Genomic DNA, 15,590 nt, shown 5'->3' with positions numbered 1-15,590 from the left:
AAGAGCTTGCATACAGAGTATTATGAGTGTGTGTGTGTGTGTGTGTGTGTGTGTGTGTGTGTGTGTGTGTGTGTGTGTGTGTGTGTGTGTGTGTGTGTGTGTGTGTGTGTGTGTGTGTGTGTGTGTGTGTGTGTGTGTGTGTGTGTGTGTGTGTGTGTGTGTGTGTGTGTGTGTGTGTGTGTGCGCGCGTGCGTGCGTGCGTGCAGGGGTGTTGCACCAAATTCTGGGCCCTGGGTACAAGAATTCACTGTGGGCCCCCCATGACTATTCTTCATAGGGGGAGGGGGTTTAACCCATTTAGACTGGGAACGCATTATTTTGTAATTATGCCGCGCTGCGAGTTTGTAGATCTGCTATTTTAGAAAAATCGTGACAATTTGTCTTTGAATATTTAAAATCCTTCTTTCCATGTCAGTGGTGCTCAAACTTTTTCATTTGAAGGACCCCCAAAAATTATATATATTTGGCCACGGACCCCATCTCAAAATATTTAGTTCCAGGGACCCCCCAGAAGCAAAATTAAGTTACAAATGTTTGCTTAAAAAATACATATATTCTCCAACCACTTTTTCGTTCCGTCATTAAATGATATAACCTTTCGTAATTGGCGCGGAAAAGGCATCAGGAATTTCAAGAACCTGTTTATAGATAGGGGTTTTGCCTCTTTCGAACAATTGACAAGGAAATACGGCCTGCCTAGATCGGACCTTTTGCGTGCAGGGGTGTTGCACCAAATTCTGGGCCCTGGGTACAAGAATTCACTGTGGGCCCCCCATGACTATTCTTCATAGGGGGAGGGGGTTTAACCCATTTAGACTGGGAACGCATTATTTTGTAATTATGCCGCGCTGCGAGTTTGTAGATCTGCTATTTTAGAAAAATCGTGACAATTTGTCTTTGAATATTTAAAATCCTTCTTTCCATGTCAGTGGTGCTCAAACTTTTTCATTTGAAGGACCCCCAAAAATTATATATATTTGGCCACGGACCCCATCTCAAAATATTTAGTTCCAGGGACCCCCCAGAAGCAAAATTAAGTTACAAATGTTTGCTTAAAAAATACATATATTCTCCAACCACTTTTTCGTTCCGTCATTAAATGATATAACCTTTCGTAATTGGCGCGGAAAAGGCATCAGGAATTTCAAGAACCTGTTTATAGATAGGGGTTTTGCCTCTTTCGAACAATTGACAAGGAAATACGGCCTGCCTAGATCGGACCTTTTGCGTGCAGGGGTGTTGCACCAAATTCTGGGCCCTGGGTACAAGAATTCACTGTGGGCCCCCCATGACTATTCTTCATAGGGGGAGGGGGTTTAACCCATTTAGACTGGGAACGCATTATTTTGTAATTATGCCGCGCTGCGAGTTTGTAGATCTGCTATTTTAGAAAAATCGTGACAATTTGTCTTTGAATATTTAAAATCCTTCTTTCCATGTCAGTGGTGCTCAAACTTTTTCATTTGAAGGACCCCCAAAAATTATATATATTTGGCCACGGACCCCATCTCAAAATATTTAGTTCCAGGGACCCCCCAGAAGCAAAATTAAGTTACAAATGTTTGCTTAAAAAATACATATATTCTCCAACCACTTTTTCGTTCCGTCATTAAATGATATAACCTTTCGTAATTGGCGCGGAAAAGGCATCAGGAATTTCAAGAACCTGTTTATAGATAGGGGTTTTGCCTCTTTCGAACAATTGACAAGGAAATACGGCCTGCCTAGATCGGACCTTTTTAGGTTCTTCCAAGTTAGACATTATGTGGAATCTGTAATACCCGACTTCCCTGAAGAACCCAATACCAATCCCATAGATACCTTTTTATCTTTCGATCCGACGACAAAAGGCGCTATATCAATCCTATATGACACCATCTCCAATCTGAAATCCGCGCCATTGGACAAGATAAGAGCTGACTGGGAACGGGATCTTGGGCTCGCTTTATCGGAAGAAAAGTGGGATTCAATTTTTTCCTCTATACATAAATCCTCCCTCTGTGCCCGCCACAGTTCAAAATAGTTCATAGGGCCCACATCTCTAAAGCCAAACTTGCAAGCATATACCCTGACGTGAGCTCTAGATGTGACAAATGTAACGGTGAAGCCACGCTTATACACCAATATTGGTCGTGCCCACGGCTACAGTTGTTCTGGAGTGGCGTATTCGATACACTGTCCAACATTTTAGACCGTGATCTAGACCCGGACCCCCTATTGGCTCTGTTCGGTACAGTCGGAACTGAGGGTCTTCCCCTAACACGGACAGAGAGTCGTATGGTTGACTTCACGTTATTGATTGCTAGACGTGCCATTCTGCTTAAATGGAAAGATGCTGTCCCGCCTGGGCTTAATCAGTGGCTTTGCACTGTGATGTCCTGTCTGGAGCTGGAGATGCTGAGGTTCTCAATTGCTGGCTCTGAAAAGAAATTCTATAAGACTTGGAGCCCTTTTATGATGTTCTACCGTAATACCCAAATGGCGTAGTGTGGCGCTTACCTGCTCTGACCAACCCAACACGCAACAAGTTCTGAATATCTATTCCGCTTTCTTCTGACTTTCTCTCTTTTCTCTGTACTAATTTTTATCTTATTTCTTGTTTTATTGAATCTGGTGTGCAACCGTCCTGGGGATTGAGGGTGGGGGGAGGGGGGATAGGGGTCGGGTTTTGGTCTCTCTCATAATGATGTACTCAGATATCTACATGTGATGATGTTTCTTTTATTGAGATTGTCTACCTGCCTCTGGGCTATTTCTATGTGAAAATATAATAAAAAGATTTGAAAAGAAAAAATACATATATTCAATGATTTGCACACATTTTCATGACTTTTCAAAAATAGCAGATCTACAAGCTCACATAGCTAAATAATTAAAGCCCCTCCACCTTGGGCCCTAGTAACTCAGTCCCGCTTTTCCCCCCCTTGTGATGCCCCTGCGTGTGTGTGTGTGTGTGTGTGTGTGTATAAATATGTAATACACTACTCTTCTCAGGCTGAGGGTTCTCTCCTTTAGGGCTTCTCCCCTGCACCATTATGGTCCTCATAATGGTCAATACCCATTCCACTCAAATATCCATTTGCTCGTGGTTTGGCGCTGTTTGGCGCAGAATGCTGTGAGCGGTCGCGTAAAAGTGCTCAGTGCGACCAAAAGGATCCGGCGAGGGGGCTTAAAGACACAGGTATTAAATGATTGGTTTTAGGCCCTGCGGTGGGAAAGCACTCAACACAAAGGTCTGCTTCAAATGCGTGTCTGACTATTCAGTGCTGTACAGTTGAGCAGAGACAACAATACATGTTCTAATCTACAAATATTCATAGAAGACTACAGTCATTGTCACCTACTGTATATCAACCATGTGTCAACATGCAATTGAGTGTCTACTGTATAATACTATACTATAGACACTTGATTGCATGTTAACACATGTTTGATTACAGGCTATTCAGGTAAATAGTGCAGGTTCTCACCAAGTAAATGCTTTTGTGTATAACAGATAATGCAAAACTAAATGAATACTGTTTAACTTTTTAATCTTTTACTGGTGTATCTTTCACAATAACAATCCTCATTGGTTGTCAGCCCCTGGCACCGGCGTATGCACTGGAAATGTATTTACTTTACTTATTTTAACATTAATAAATACCATTTTTGATGACATGTTGTTGCTTTACAAAATCTCCTGCTACATTAATATGTTCAGCTTTCTTTAAGTTCTGTTTAGACAAACATGGAGCTACCAGTAGCAATCGCCAAAAAGGACAAATTATTTTGATGGATAATGGCTATATTAAGCTTTCTCAATTTCGGTTTATTATTATTTGTTTATTTTACACTGTTGCGCTCTGTCTGTAATATTATATACACAGACATTATCCAGAATTTGTGAGAGCAAGGTATATGCAGAGGAGGTGTGAGTTGAGAGACTAATCTCTTTCCATCTCATGGATAAGCTATTGTATTGTCACAGGAACACTTGTCTCTTTCCTGCAACCCAGGTATAAGAACAAATATGTAAATGTATAGTCACTATGGTCTGCCATATTTCAGATTTAGCTGTGTAAATCTAATCCTGCATGCCATCACTGTTGGCTTGTATCCGTAGCCTTAAGCTTAGTTTAGACCAAAGAGTTGCAATGAGACAAAAGCATTTTAAGCCCGATTCATCCTTATTCATAACAGCAGATAACAGCAGATCCAAGAGTTAGATCTCCTATTTTTGGCGTGTGACACAGACGTATGACAGAGCATACATTTGGCAATAGATAGAATGTTACAGAGAATAATTGCAGCGCCTTTAATGTCATGAGTCATTTGTTGTCGTCCCACGACTAAAACTATGTTGATGTCACTGTACTTTTTTGAGGGGATGCTGTAGTCCTGATTCTAGGTCCACTGCAATGGAAACACAATGTTATCCGTTCACACAAATCTGTCACAGAACAGAGTGGCGGAGCGTGGACTTGTTTGGCCTCAAAATGGTCTTGGAAAAGAAGAATATGACTGTAATGTCCATAACAAAAGCATATTGTCTAACTGTTTTACTTAGGTTTCTTTTTGGGGCTGTGTGAATGTGTGTGAGTGGTAAATGGTGCATTTATATAGCGCTTTTATCCGAGGCGCTTTACATAGATTGTGCATTACATTCACCCATTCATACACCGGTGGCGGAGGAAACCATGCAAGGCACCAACCTACTCACCGGGAGCAATTAGGGGTTCAGAGTCTTGCTCAAGGACTCTTCGACATTAACTCAGGGGGAGCCCGGATTCGAACTGGGAACCCTTCGGGAACCCTTCGTGCTCTAATAACGGTTTCTCTACCCCTGAGCTATGAGTGCATGCTCTGGTGTGTATACTGTATTTGTTTGATGGAGCATGGTGGGGGATTACAGTAGTGTTAAGAAAAAAATTGGATGGGAAGAACAGCAGTAAAAGAGTTCAGTTCAGGTCAGCACAGTTTTAGTCCGGGTCAGTCCAGTATAGCTCAGTTCAGTCTAGTCCAGTTCAATCCAGTTTGCTTAAACTCAGTTCGGTGCAGTTTTGTCCAGGTCAGTTCAGTTGAATTGATCAGTGGTTCTAAAACTATTTAAAGGGATATTCCGCTTTCAACAGGGAAACACTGTATGAGCTTTTCTCCCCACACACACCCATTGTAACTTCAAACTCCATTTTAACCATGATAGATTCATTAAAAACACCCATTATTTTTTCTGGTGACTCATAACACCCTCCTAATACGTGAGCAGGTCATGTTTTTTCGATAACTTTTTCATTTATTTTTAATAATTATTTGGGAAATGGATGAAATTCAACAAATAATTATTAAAAATACATGAAAAACTTTTATCATGTTTTTAATGAATCTATCATGGTTAAAATGAAGTTTGAAGTTACAAAGGGTGTGTGTGGGGACAGGCCCTGGGCCTGGAGGGCCTGGTAACATTTACATCAAATATCTAAATATTGAATCAATCAAATTCAAAACTGTTCAGGGTGTTCATAAAAGCCTGATTAGAAGATAAAATTACCAAATGTTTTTTTGAAAGTGAAATATCCCTTTAAGTTCAAGGACCCCTAGTTTCATAATGCATTAGACCACATTCCCCCATAACTTGTGTGAAGTGAAACCAAATTGGTTCCATTTGGTTCCACTTGTACACTTATAGACCCGTTAGCTGTCCATTTCGTTCCTAACTTACAAACATTTAGCTGGGGACCCCCCTGGAACCCCCAGAAGGACCTCTGGGGGTCCCCGGACCCCATTTTACGAGCCACTGACTTGGGAAGGTGGGTGGTTATTGTCTTTGGATACAACATCATAAGCTCAGTTGAACAACAGCATCAGCGACATCACACATAGACAAACAACAATATCACAATTGACTAGCATAAATGAAGCATTGCGTTAGTTCAGGCAGAACACGGAAGTCAAGCGTGCATAAACTGAAAGTCTATCAGCATTGTATTCACTACGCAACATCATCATATCATATTCAATCATATTCAAACAAGTCACTAGGGCGTTCTTTATGAACTGACAGCTCACACTTCTTCTCTGCTGATCTTTCACCTCGCCACTCCAACCTCCTCCAAATGTCACTGTATATGTACACAGCATGGCTGAATTGTGTGGTTTGTGCTATGGTAGTTGCGACCGTAGGTCGCAGTTTACTATGAGAACGGTCACAGCTTGTCCATATCCGTCCGTACAGGTAACGTCTGACACTGTGGTTCCCCTGACACATCATTGTGACATCACCGGTGACATCGCAGTGATGTCAGATACTCAGAGCAGGGATCTCCTTATATGGGCATAAAAGGGATTCTGTTAGGGATCTCCATATATGGGCATAAAAGGGATTGTATCCAGAATCCATATATGGCCAAGACAGATGGCCAAGACTGTGATGTCAGGGGAACCACACTAACAGAATCCCTTTTATGCCCATATATGGAGTTCCCTGATGTCATCAATATTAATCGCATATCTAACAGGACATATGGGAATGCCCATATATGGAGGCCACATACTGTACCACACTAACAGAATGCATATCTGGCCAAGACAGATGGCCAAGACAGCCCATGTGGTTATAGCTGGTTCTACAGACATCTCCATGTATGGGCATAAAAGGGATTGTATGTATGATGTCAGATGTCATAGACGTCATAGGACTTTCACATAACAAATAACTGAGTAAGCATGTTTGGGCTCTCACAGCATATCTCCATATACAGTACATGGATCTCCATATATGGGTACCAGGGGTCTCAATATATGGGTAACTGGTCCGATATACATCACTGGCCAGATTACCAGTAAGATCGCTCCTACTGGTAATATTACCTTTTCCAGTAACATGTAAATAACTACCGGTATGTTTTGAGTCATAAGTCCTGTAGTACAAGTAGTTGTTACAATTTTCATGAGCGTGTAGTGTGATTTGGATTCCTACGGTATGTTTTCACCCTTGTCCGCCTGTCCGTCCGTCCGTGTGTGCACTTGTCAGTCTTTCTATCTGTGAGCAGCTAATCTCTGGTAGCGTTGGACCGATCGGTGTGAAACTGTGCACACCCACTCCCTGGAGGCCAGAGCATAACCTCTGCCCCAGATTCTTCACATTGGCCTGTTATAGTGCTACCATTTTTCATAGTACTCCTACAGATTTTGTCCAAACATCACGTAAATTTGTACACAGACGGATCTATCCGATTTTTCATAATCCATCCTGATTGGCTATGATTGGCTTCCAAGGTTTCCATGAGTGGCTCGTTTTTGAACAAAATTGAACAAAGCAATGTTTCATTGACTAAGGGCACGTTCTCACCCAAAGTCCGCTTAAAAGGTCCGGATCAGGGACCAAATGTTTACATTGTTGCATTTTGAATTTGGTCCGGTTAGCATTCACACAGGACTTTTGTTAAAAGAACCAAATATGTAACAAATGACACGTGGTTGGTTGTTGATCTATTGACAGAATAGGCGATTCCTATATGAAAATTACTCCACTGCCAAACTGCAGCATAAGTGTTGGTTTAATTAGGCTATTAATTAAAATAACTGTGAAAACACTATGAGCACACATTCCAAATTCCAGTTATTAATCACAGCCGCTTATAGCCTATATTTTAGTTTTTTAAAGAAGCGAAACTCACGCATTTCAGGCAGCAATTAGCGATGGATGGACGGAGGAATCTCTCTCTCTCGCAAAAAAAAAAAAAAAAAACATATAGGCTATTAAGCATAGGCTAATGCATTCATTTAATAATAAATAGCCCAAGAACGCGTGGCCAAATAACTTTAAGCGTCACCGTTTCCACGTCAAATAATCTTTCTCTGTCTGTCTGTCTGTCTGTCTGTCTGTCTGTCTGTCTGTCTGTCTGTCTGTCTGTCTGTCTGTCTGTCTGTCTGTCTGTCTGTCTCTCTCTTTCTTTCTTTACAAGCAACGGGCCCATACGGATATTTCCTATCCTTATCAGGTTGGAAATGTGAAGCTAAATTAATAAAATAACCTCAATGAAAACAATAAAATAATGCATACTCCATAACTTTATATGCGGCGGCGCATGCTTAAAAAGAACAGATCTAACAGGATGCTAGCTAGAAGATCTGTTCTTTTTAACCACAGAATTTAGCCCTGAAACATAACGGCCGTGCTAAGGAATCCTATACTGTACTATCGGACAGTGTTGTAGCTTGCAAATCAGTGATTTTTGCGCACCACACACGATGACTATGGACATCTATCTTACTGCCGTTCCAACAACAATGTGAAGAGTTTGACTCATGCTGCACCTCGGGGTAACAGTGAGAGAGCGAAAAGAGAGCGAAAATCCTAATGCCTCAAAGAAAAGCCAAGTTTGACATTTCTGTGTCGTTTGGATTGAAGTTATGCGTGCAGCGCGCCTCCTTCTACTCCCGTGTTACACACAAGATGGTGACCTTACTTTTATTTGTGACAGTATTTGTCTCAAAACAAACAATGATCACCGTGTTCGGAGAGCGACCCCTGGAGTCACCGCACACGATGGGTCACCAGTTTCCATGTTACAAGACACCGCAGCGCCGGCTCACAGGGAGAGGAGACGATACAATTATTAACGTGTAGCCTCCTGCAGCTCATCAAGAAATATCAGCGGTCGGGTCATATCAATCAACAGTGATTCCCGTAGAAATACATGCTTTTAGAACTAATTATTAATCCAGCTCCACAAATGCAAAACATAAAGATTGATGAGTAGTCTCTTGTAGCCGAAGTTACAATTGCTTCATGAGTAGTCGTTTATTCGTTTTTCCATATTGTTTTTCAATGAACAACACACAATGCAAAATGTACTGTAGGCTGATCAGACATACGTTTGGTCCTCTATAAAGTCCGGCTCCGTTCACACCAGCAGAGGACCGGACTATGGTTCGTTTGGAAGGGGACCGAGTCCTGCCTTTTCAAGAGGACCATGGTCCGGACCAAACAAAGGGACCATGGTCCCTTTGCATGTTCACACCAGCGGACCAAAGGAGAAAGAGGACCATGGTCCCTTTTAAGCGGACCAAATAACCCTGGTGTGAACGCCCCCTTAAACAGTGCGGGCTCACAATAAGCGACCTGCCCTGGCTGCGAGGAGCACATTTTCTAGTCATGATTTTGTTGGGAGTAATTCTGCATTGCAGTGATGGGACTCCAGTCTAACTCCTCCCCCCAAGGGATACGTAGACTTTATAATGTCATTTACGTTATTTTTAAGTCCATAAAACAAATGAATATCAATATCACTTGCAGACATTGAGCTGTTTCCAGTACTCTCAACCAACCTGTCCTATGCCAGCTTTGTGCATCAGTGAACAGGGCAAGGGAATTCGCTTGCTTGAGCAATCGGTTGCTTGGACTACTATTTTTGTGGCGTTCCATGGACTTGAGGGTAGGCAAACTGAAATGGAAAAGAGCTGACACTTGGCGCTGTGGGAGACTGACAGACATCCATCAAAATGGTTTCACCCGGGCTTACTATCTCCAGCAGTGTCTCCACAGTTAGGAGATGGAGTAGTTGAAGACAGCCAAATACAGGGGCGCAGTAGGTGGGAGAGTTTAACAAGCGTATATTCGACGGTAGGAGCTAATCCCTTGCCGCTTCTCTCACCACGGCATTGGACTGTGGACACTTTTTTCGTTCTCGACCCGAGTTTGCACGTTCGCTGTGTTTTAGGAACCAGCTGCTTAGTCTGAACTGAAAGTGCATGAGTTGAACCGTTACCCTCGGTACTGAAAGTACACAAAATGCCTGGGCTGTGAACCTAGCGAGACTGACAACAGTCAAAGGCTGTTTACCTCATTGTTAAGGAGCTGCTCAGTGAACACAGCCAAAGGCTGTTTGCCTGGGTGTAAAAGAGCTGCTTACAGTGAACTACTTATAGCTCAGTGGTTCACAACCGTTTCTGGATCAGGGCCCACTTGATCTCTGCCCACCCAACTGACCACTTATAAGTTGTCTCAGGTTATTTTAATTGCTGAAATGGAACATTAACTTCTGAAATTGTATTTTTTACCAGCCTAACATTTGTACTTTTTCTTTTTTGTTAGTTGGGAGGTGCTGCGGTTTCTGCTCTCTAACCTCCGCTGGTGGATGGACGAGTATCGCTTTGACGGCTTCAGGTTTGACGGCGTCACCTCCATGCTGTACCACAACCACGGCATGGGTGAGCATACGGTTCCATCATCACTCCATGGTACACTCCTGTGTCTTGTGTTTCAGTGCTCTTCCTTCCAGTGAAAGTTGCTCTGTCAAATTTGATAATTGAGTTAAAGGAGCACTTGCTTAAAAAAAGAATATATACTGTACACACACACACACACACACACACACACACACACACACACACACACTGTGTATATAAACTCCATGTTTGCTTAAAGGAGCTATAGTCAACTTTTTCATTGTAGGGCCAACACTTCGTTTACATCCTAGTCTATAGACTAGAATGTAAACAAAGTGTCGGTCTGACAATGGCCAAAATGATTATTTTATCATTATTTTACGCTTTTTGTGGTCATTTTTGAATAGAAACACATATATGAAGCTTATTTTTTTTATAAAATATTTTCGAAACATTATTTTTATTTTAGTATCCGTTTTTCAAGAAAAAGTTGACTATAGCTCCTTCAAAGTATCTCAGTTTATGGTCGTTTATTTTTGACAAATACCATGGGGGTAGCAGGTTGCTGAGTTCACAGAGACTTCACACACCTGCAGCGACTAATGAGTAAAGATGACAGAGAGACGGCAAAGGAAAGGGGATGTGAGAGAGAGAGGCGTCTTGAGGCTAAATAAGGGACCTACAGGAGTTAGGATACACAAGATGTTTTTATATCCACTGTGTAGTCAGGTGTTTTTTTTTTTTCTTTTTCCTTTTTTTTCTGTACACTCACTTTCTGTTCTGCTACAATTACAGTAATAATTATATATCTGTGTGGCTGGTTTAGACAGGGATCTCCATGTATGGGCATAAAAGGGATTGTATGTACATTATGATGTCAGATGTGATAGACGTCATAGGACTTTCACATACCGAATAACTGAGTAAGCATGTTTGGGCTCTCACAGCATATCTCCATATACAGTACATGGATCTCCATGTATGGGTACCAGGAGTCTCCATATATGGGTAACTGGTCCGATATACATCGCTGGCCAGACGGCCAAGACATGGCGCTTTTCGGTTTTCGCCCTGAGGCGTCTTACTAGTATATATTAATTATAATTGAGGCATTTAGCAGATTTTCTTATCCAGAGTAACTTACATAAAAAGTTCTTCCATAGGTTATTTTAGATATCCCCAATATTTTTCCATTGGTGGTGGGATAAGTCAGATCCCGATGTTCAATGAACTCACAATTAATGAACAAAAGCAGTGATTCATCAGTCATTGGTGGTTTGTGAAGTGCACAAGATGGTCACATATTTCTGCAGGTCACTAATTTCAAGAACATCACCATGCTGGAGGATGGAGGAGGGAAGGAGGAATACATTTCACTAGTGGGATCTGGCTATAGATACCCCACCCTATCCTCTATACCCCAAGTCTTCTTTTCCCTACACGAAATGAAATGTTTTTCCTCCCAGCCCATGGAGGCTTGGAAATAGCACAAATCAGGCACTTTTATCATAACCTTTTGGTGAAATTCAAAATATGCATTTCCCCAATAGGTTTTGCAAGTGCAACCAATGGTATTCTCTGTCAAAGACCCTCATTCACAAAATGTATTAATTGCGATGAAGGTCACTTTGAGAAATGTCACAGCTTGTCCGTGTCTGTCCATGTAGATGTTTTTACGGTCTATGTGTTTGCCGCTCTGACATAATGCTCTGATGTCAGGGGACCACTCTACCAGAATGGATTTGCTGCTCTGACATCACGCTCTGGCTTCACTGTGATGTCACACTAACAGATCCCTTTTATGCCCATATATGGAGTTCCCTGATGTCATCAATATTAATGATGCCCTGTTAGAGAGATCCCTGTGATGCCAGGGGGAACAAATCCCTTTCATGCCCATATGGAGATATGGAGATCCCTGTGATGCCAGGGGAACAAATCCCTTTTATGTCCATATATGGAGATCCCTGATGTCCACATCCCTGATATCCACATCGCTGTGGCTTGTCGCCCTGAGGCGTCTTACTGGTGTAATTTTCTATTACAAACGAACATACAGTGTGGCTGTCTTTCTTTTTCTTATCTGTATTGTTCCGTATTATGGCTTAATGCAGAGGATTTTACAGTGTAGATTTAGAGATATGAAATCATATGAAATGTGGGTCCTTACTGTAATTTACTACTGGACGCTTGTGACCTGACGGTGCAGTTTTGCCAATTATTGCTCCAATCCTTTATCCAACAACATCCGACTGCTCCACTCCACCTGTGGCTAATAAAGTGATACTGCTTCATGAAATTTTAATTGGAGAAGGTCATGGGAAACTAGCAGGCTTTTTGCATACACAGCAAAATGGGCCCTCTCTTTAGTTTATGCTTTATTAATATCAGCAAAGTACCACTACATTCTGTAATCTTTATCAAAATATTTTGTTTGGCCTTGTATAAAAGCTTGCCAACTCGGCATTCTTGATAATGACTACGGCTAAAAGTAATTTTAAGTTAAACAATTTCTGTTTTCATCAATGGTCTTCCCAGGACAATGAAAGTGCTGCTGTGTAGTGTTAGAAAAAGTACTAAATGTTTTTACTTAAGTAAAAGTATCAATACTGCAATGTAGAAAGTAAGTACAGAATTCAAAATGTACTTAAAGTACCAAAAGTAAAAGTACAGTTCAAATGTATAAAAACATTTAGAAAATAGCAGATCTACAAGCTCACAATGTGTTGCATCGCAACGCATTTTGAACTTGTAGATCGGCTATTTTCAAATGGCCAAAATGTAGGCATATATAGGGTTGAAAAGCTGAACGTATGTTTTGTGATAATAATCGAAATCTACAAAGTAACTAGTAACTAAAGTTTTCAAATAAATGTAGTCGAGTAAAAGTACAATATTTGGATTCAAGATGTAGTGGAGTAAAAGTATTGGAAATTGGAAATACTCAAGTAAAGTAGACCTCAAGATTGTACTTAAGTACATACTTAATTAAATGTACATAGTTACTTTCCACCACTGCCAGTATGCACGTTGACTCACAATCTGTCTCCTGGATCATACTTCACTGACGGACCACAATCTATCTATCATCTGCTTTCAGAGAGAGCATTAGTACCAGTATTTTCTTACCATGACTTCTTTTTTATCTGCTCCTGTGACTAGTTTTGAAAATCAAAGTTATGTTTCCATCCACACATGATGATTTATTTCTGAGCTTGAAAAGGCTTTCCCCATGGCTCATTTGCACACGACCGTCTGCTTGCCTTTTTAAGGTGTTAACTGGTCATTTAACTATGCAAATCAACATAAACAGGAATTTGCATCCAATTTAGGAACAATTGACATCCAGCATCTGGTGCACCTTGGGCACAAAATTGAGGGATTCCGCGACAAAATTAAGAATAATTTAATGCAGGTTTTGTGACTGAGGCCCATTGCCTTTTCTCAAAATTTTGTTCCACTCACCATCTCTTTGCATAGTCCATCTTTACTGATTTTTTGTGTGAAGATATAGACAATACAGTAAAATTCCTTCTGTGATATTGTATAGTTCAGTGGTTCTCAAATGTTTTCGTGTCAGGGACCCCCAAATCGATATGTATTTGGCCGCAGAACCCCCCATTGAAAACGTTTTGTGCCGGAGAAGATTTATGTAAAAAATATATATATTTTTAAAAGATTCACAGCGCGTCACTTTGTGCTATTTTTGGTGGTTAAAATGATTGTGATGCTGTGTTGGCACGTTTTGCTGGGGACCCCCTGGACCCCACTTTTTTGAGAACCACTGGAGTATTTCATATGTAGCTACAGCTGTAAGGAATGAAACATCTGCCTCTGTTCCTCTCTCACTATGTCCAGGTATGACGTTTTCTGGTGGTTACGGTGATTACTTTGGGTCGAATGCGGACGAGGAGTCCATTGTCTATCTGATGATAGCCAACCACACACTCCACACGCTCTACCCCGACTGCATCACCATCGCTGAGGTGACAGCACACACATGCATGCACACTAGAGCATTAATGGTGTTTCCTTTCCTCCACCATTCCACGTGAAACTAATCTGATTTTAAACATTTCATTGAATTCTGCTGGATGAAAACTTTCTGGATGAAGGTAATTTTTAGCCCCAAAATGAGCACCCTAAAAAACTGAAACTTGTTTAATGACCATTGTTGCCAGTGAAGAAGACTCATCTCCCAAACTGGCCTAATGGGCTCCACTCTCCCTTGCCCTCCTCCTCCCAGTTCCAATAAGAATAGAAAAGTTCCCTTTGAGCTGAGCAACATTTTGAGCACACTGCTCTTCTTCAGTCTAGACTTCCCTGTTCCAAGCATGCATGGTCAAGCTGAAAAATAAGATGCAGCTGGAATCTGTAAACTCAATCCTACACCTCAGTAATAGATTCCAACCTCTGGCCTCTGTGCTTGGTTCTGCTGAATCGCTGGATGATACGGAAACCTGGCTCCAGCCACACGGATAACGCAACCATTCTGTCTAGAATCTTCAGTGGTGATGTTGTGTGAATGCCTCATCCTTGCCACCCATCACCACATCATACTGTAGTTCCATGCTGAGGGATGTCTCACTGATCCACTTTCTACCCGGGAGCTAATGTGCAGAACATCATCTATCTGGGTATCGCCACCAGGCCGAAGGCAAGGGAGAAGATAATACTTTTTACTAACCCTGTGTGTAGGCTGGCCCAGGGGGAGGCTAGCATCAGATTTCTTGCACATTCTAGTGCCAGTAGGCCAAGGAAGTGAATTCCCTGAATATTTCTCACATTATTGTAAATATTTTGTGCGTGGATATTCTTTTTGTTTTGCCCAAATATGCGGTTCCACGCTAACGTTATCAATATGAAGTCATCAATATCACATCAGTGATACTCTGGAGAAGATATGTGTTCCACTGAGAACATCTTTCTAATCTAGTTCCTACTGTATTATCACAGTTGACTGAGCTTGCTGGTGCATGTTGGATTGATTGATGTCAGCCTCACATGAGTCCTTACGGATGGACTTGAGGCGCTCATCACTCTGTTAAGGAGCACCGGGAGATGGGTAATTGTGTCTGGCCCTTAACCATCCATCGGCCGTGGCACTAACTGCTTCAGCAGGCTTTACCAGTTACGGTACATTAGTGGCTACAGGTTAACTGTATTTATTATTGTTTAACTTGTTCTGGAGCGACGGGACCTGTACACACACAATTCATCTTAAGAGGCAGGGAGCATCTGTGCAAGCAATTAAATCATTTAAGTGTGGTTCTGCAGTTTTAAATATATAACAAAAAGAAAACTTAAAATGTGTTTGTTATCAACCAACAGATGGTTGTTTGATAACAACCCGAGCCCTGAGAAATTCAGGGTAAGTGCCATTCTAGCTCATACTGTAGCTCCTGAAACTCAGGAGCCAAGCCTGCTCATACCGTAGC

At 41.6% G+C, this 15,590-nt stretch overlaps 1 protein-coding gene across 1 annotated transcript in view; it reads left to right on the top strand.

Moving 5' to 3' along the window:
* Positions 1-15,590, top strand: part of LOC308305192 (1,4-alpha-glucan-branching enzyme-like) — a 176,153-nt gene that overhangs the window by 100,515 nt on the left and 60,048 nt on the right. Inside the window, exons 8-9 of the mRNA XM_080749908.1 lie at positions 10,079-10,194; positions 14,011-14,138. Coding sequence (XP_080606034.1) covers positions 10,079-10,194; positions 14,011-14,138 — 244 coding nt within the window. The remainder of the gene's footprint in view (positions 1-10,078; positions 10,195-14,010; positions 14,139-15,590) is intronic.

Source organism: Nannobrachium achirus (genome assembly GCF_963921795.1).
Source record: "Nannobrachium achirus genome assembly, chromosome: 19".
In the NCBI taxonomy this organism is placed as follows: Eukaryota; Metazoa; Chordata; class Actinopteri; order Myctophiformes; family Myctophidae; genus Nannobrachium; species Nannobrachium achirus.
This window is presented reverse-complemented; position numbering and strand designations above follow the sequence as displayed.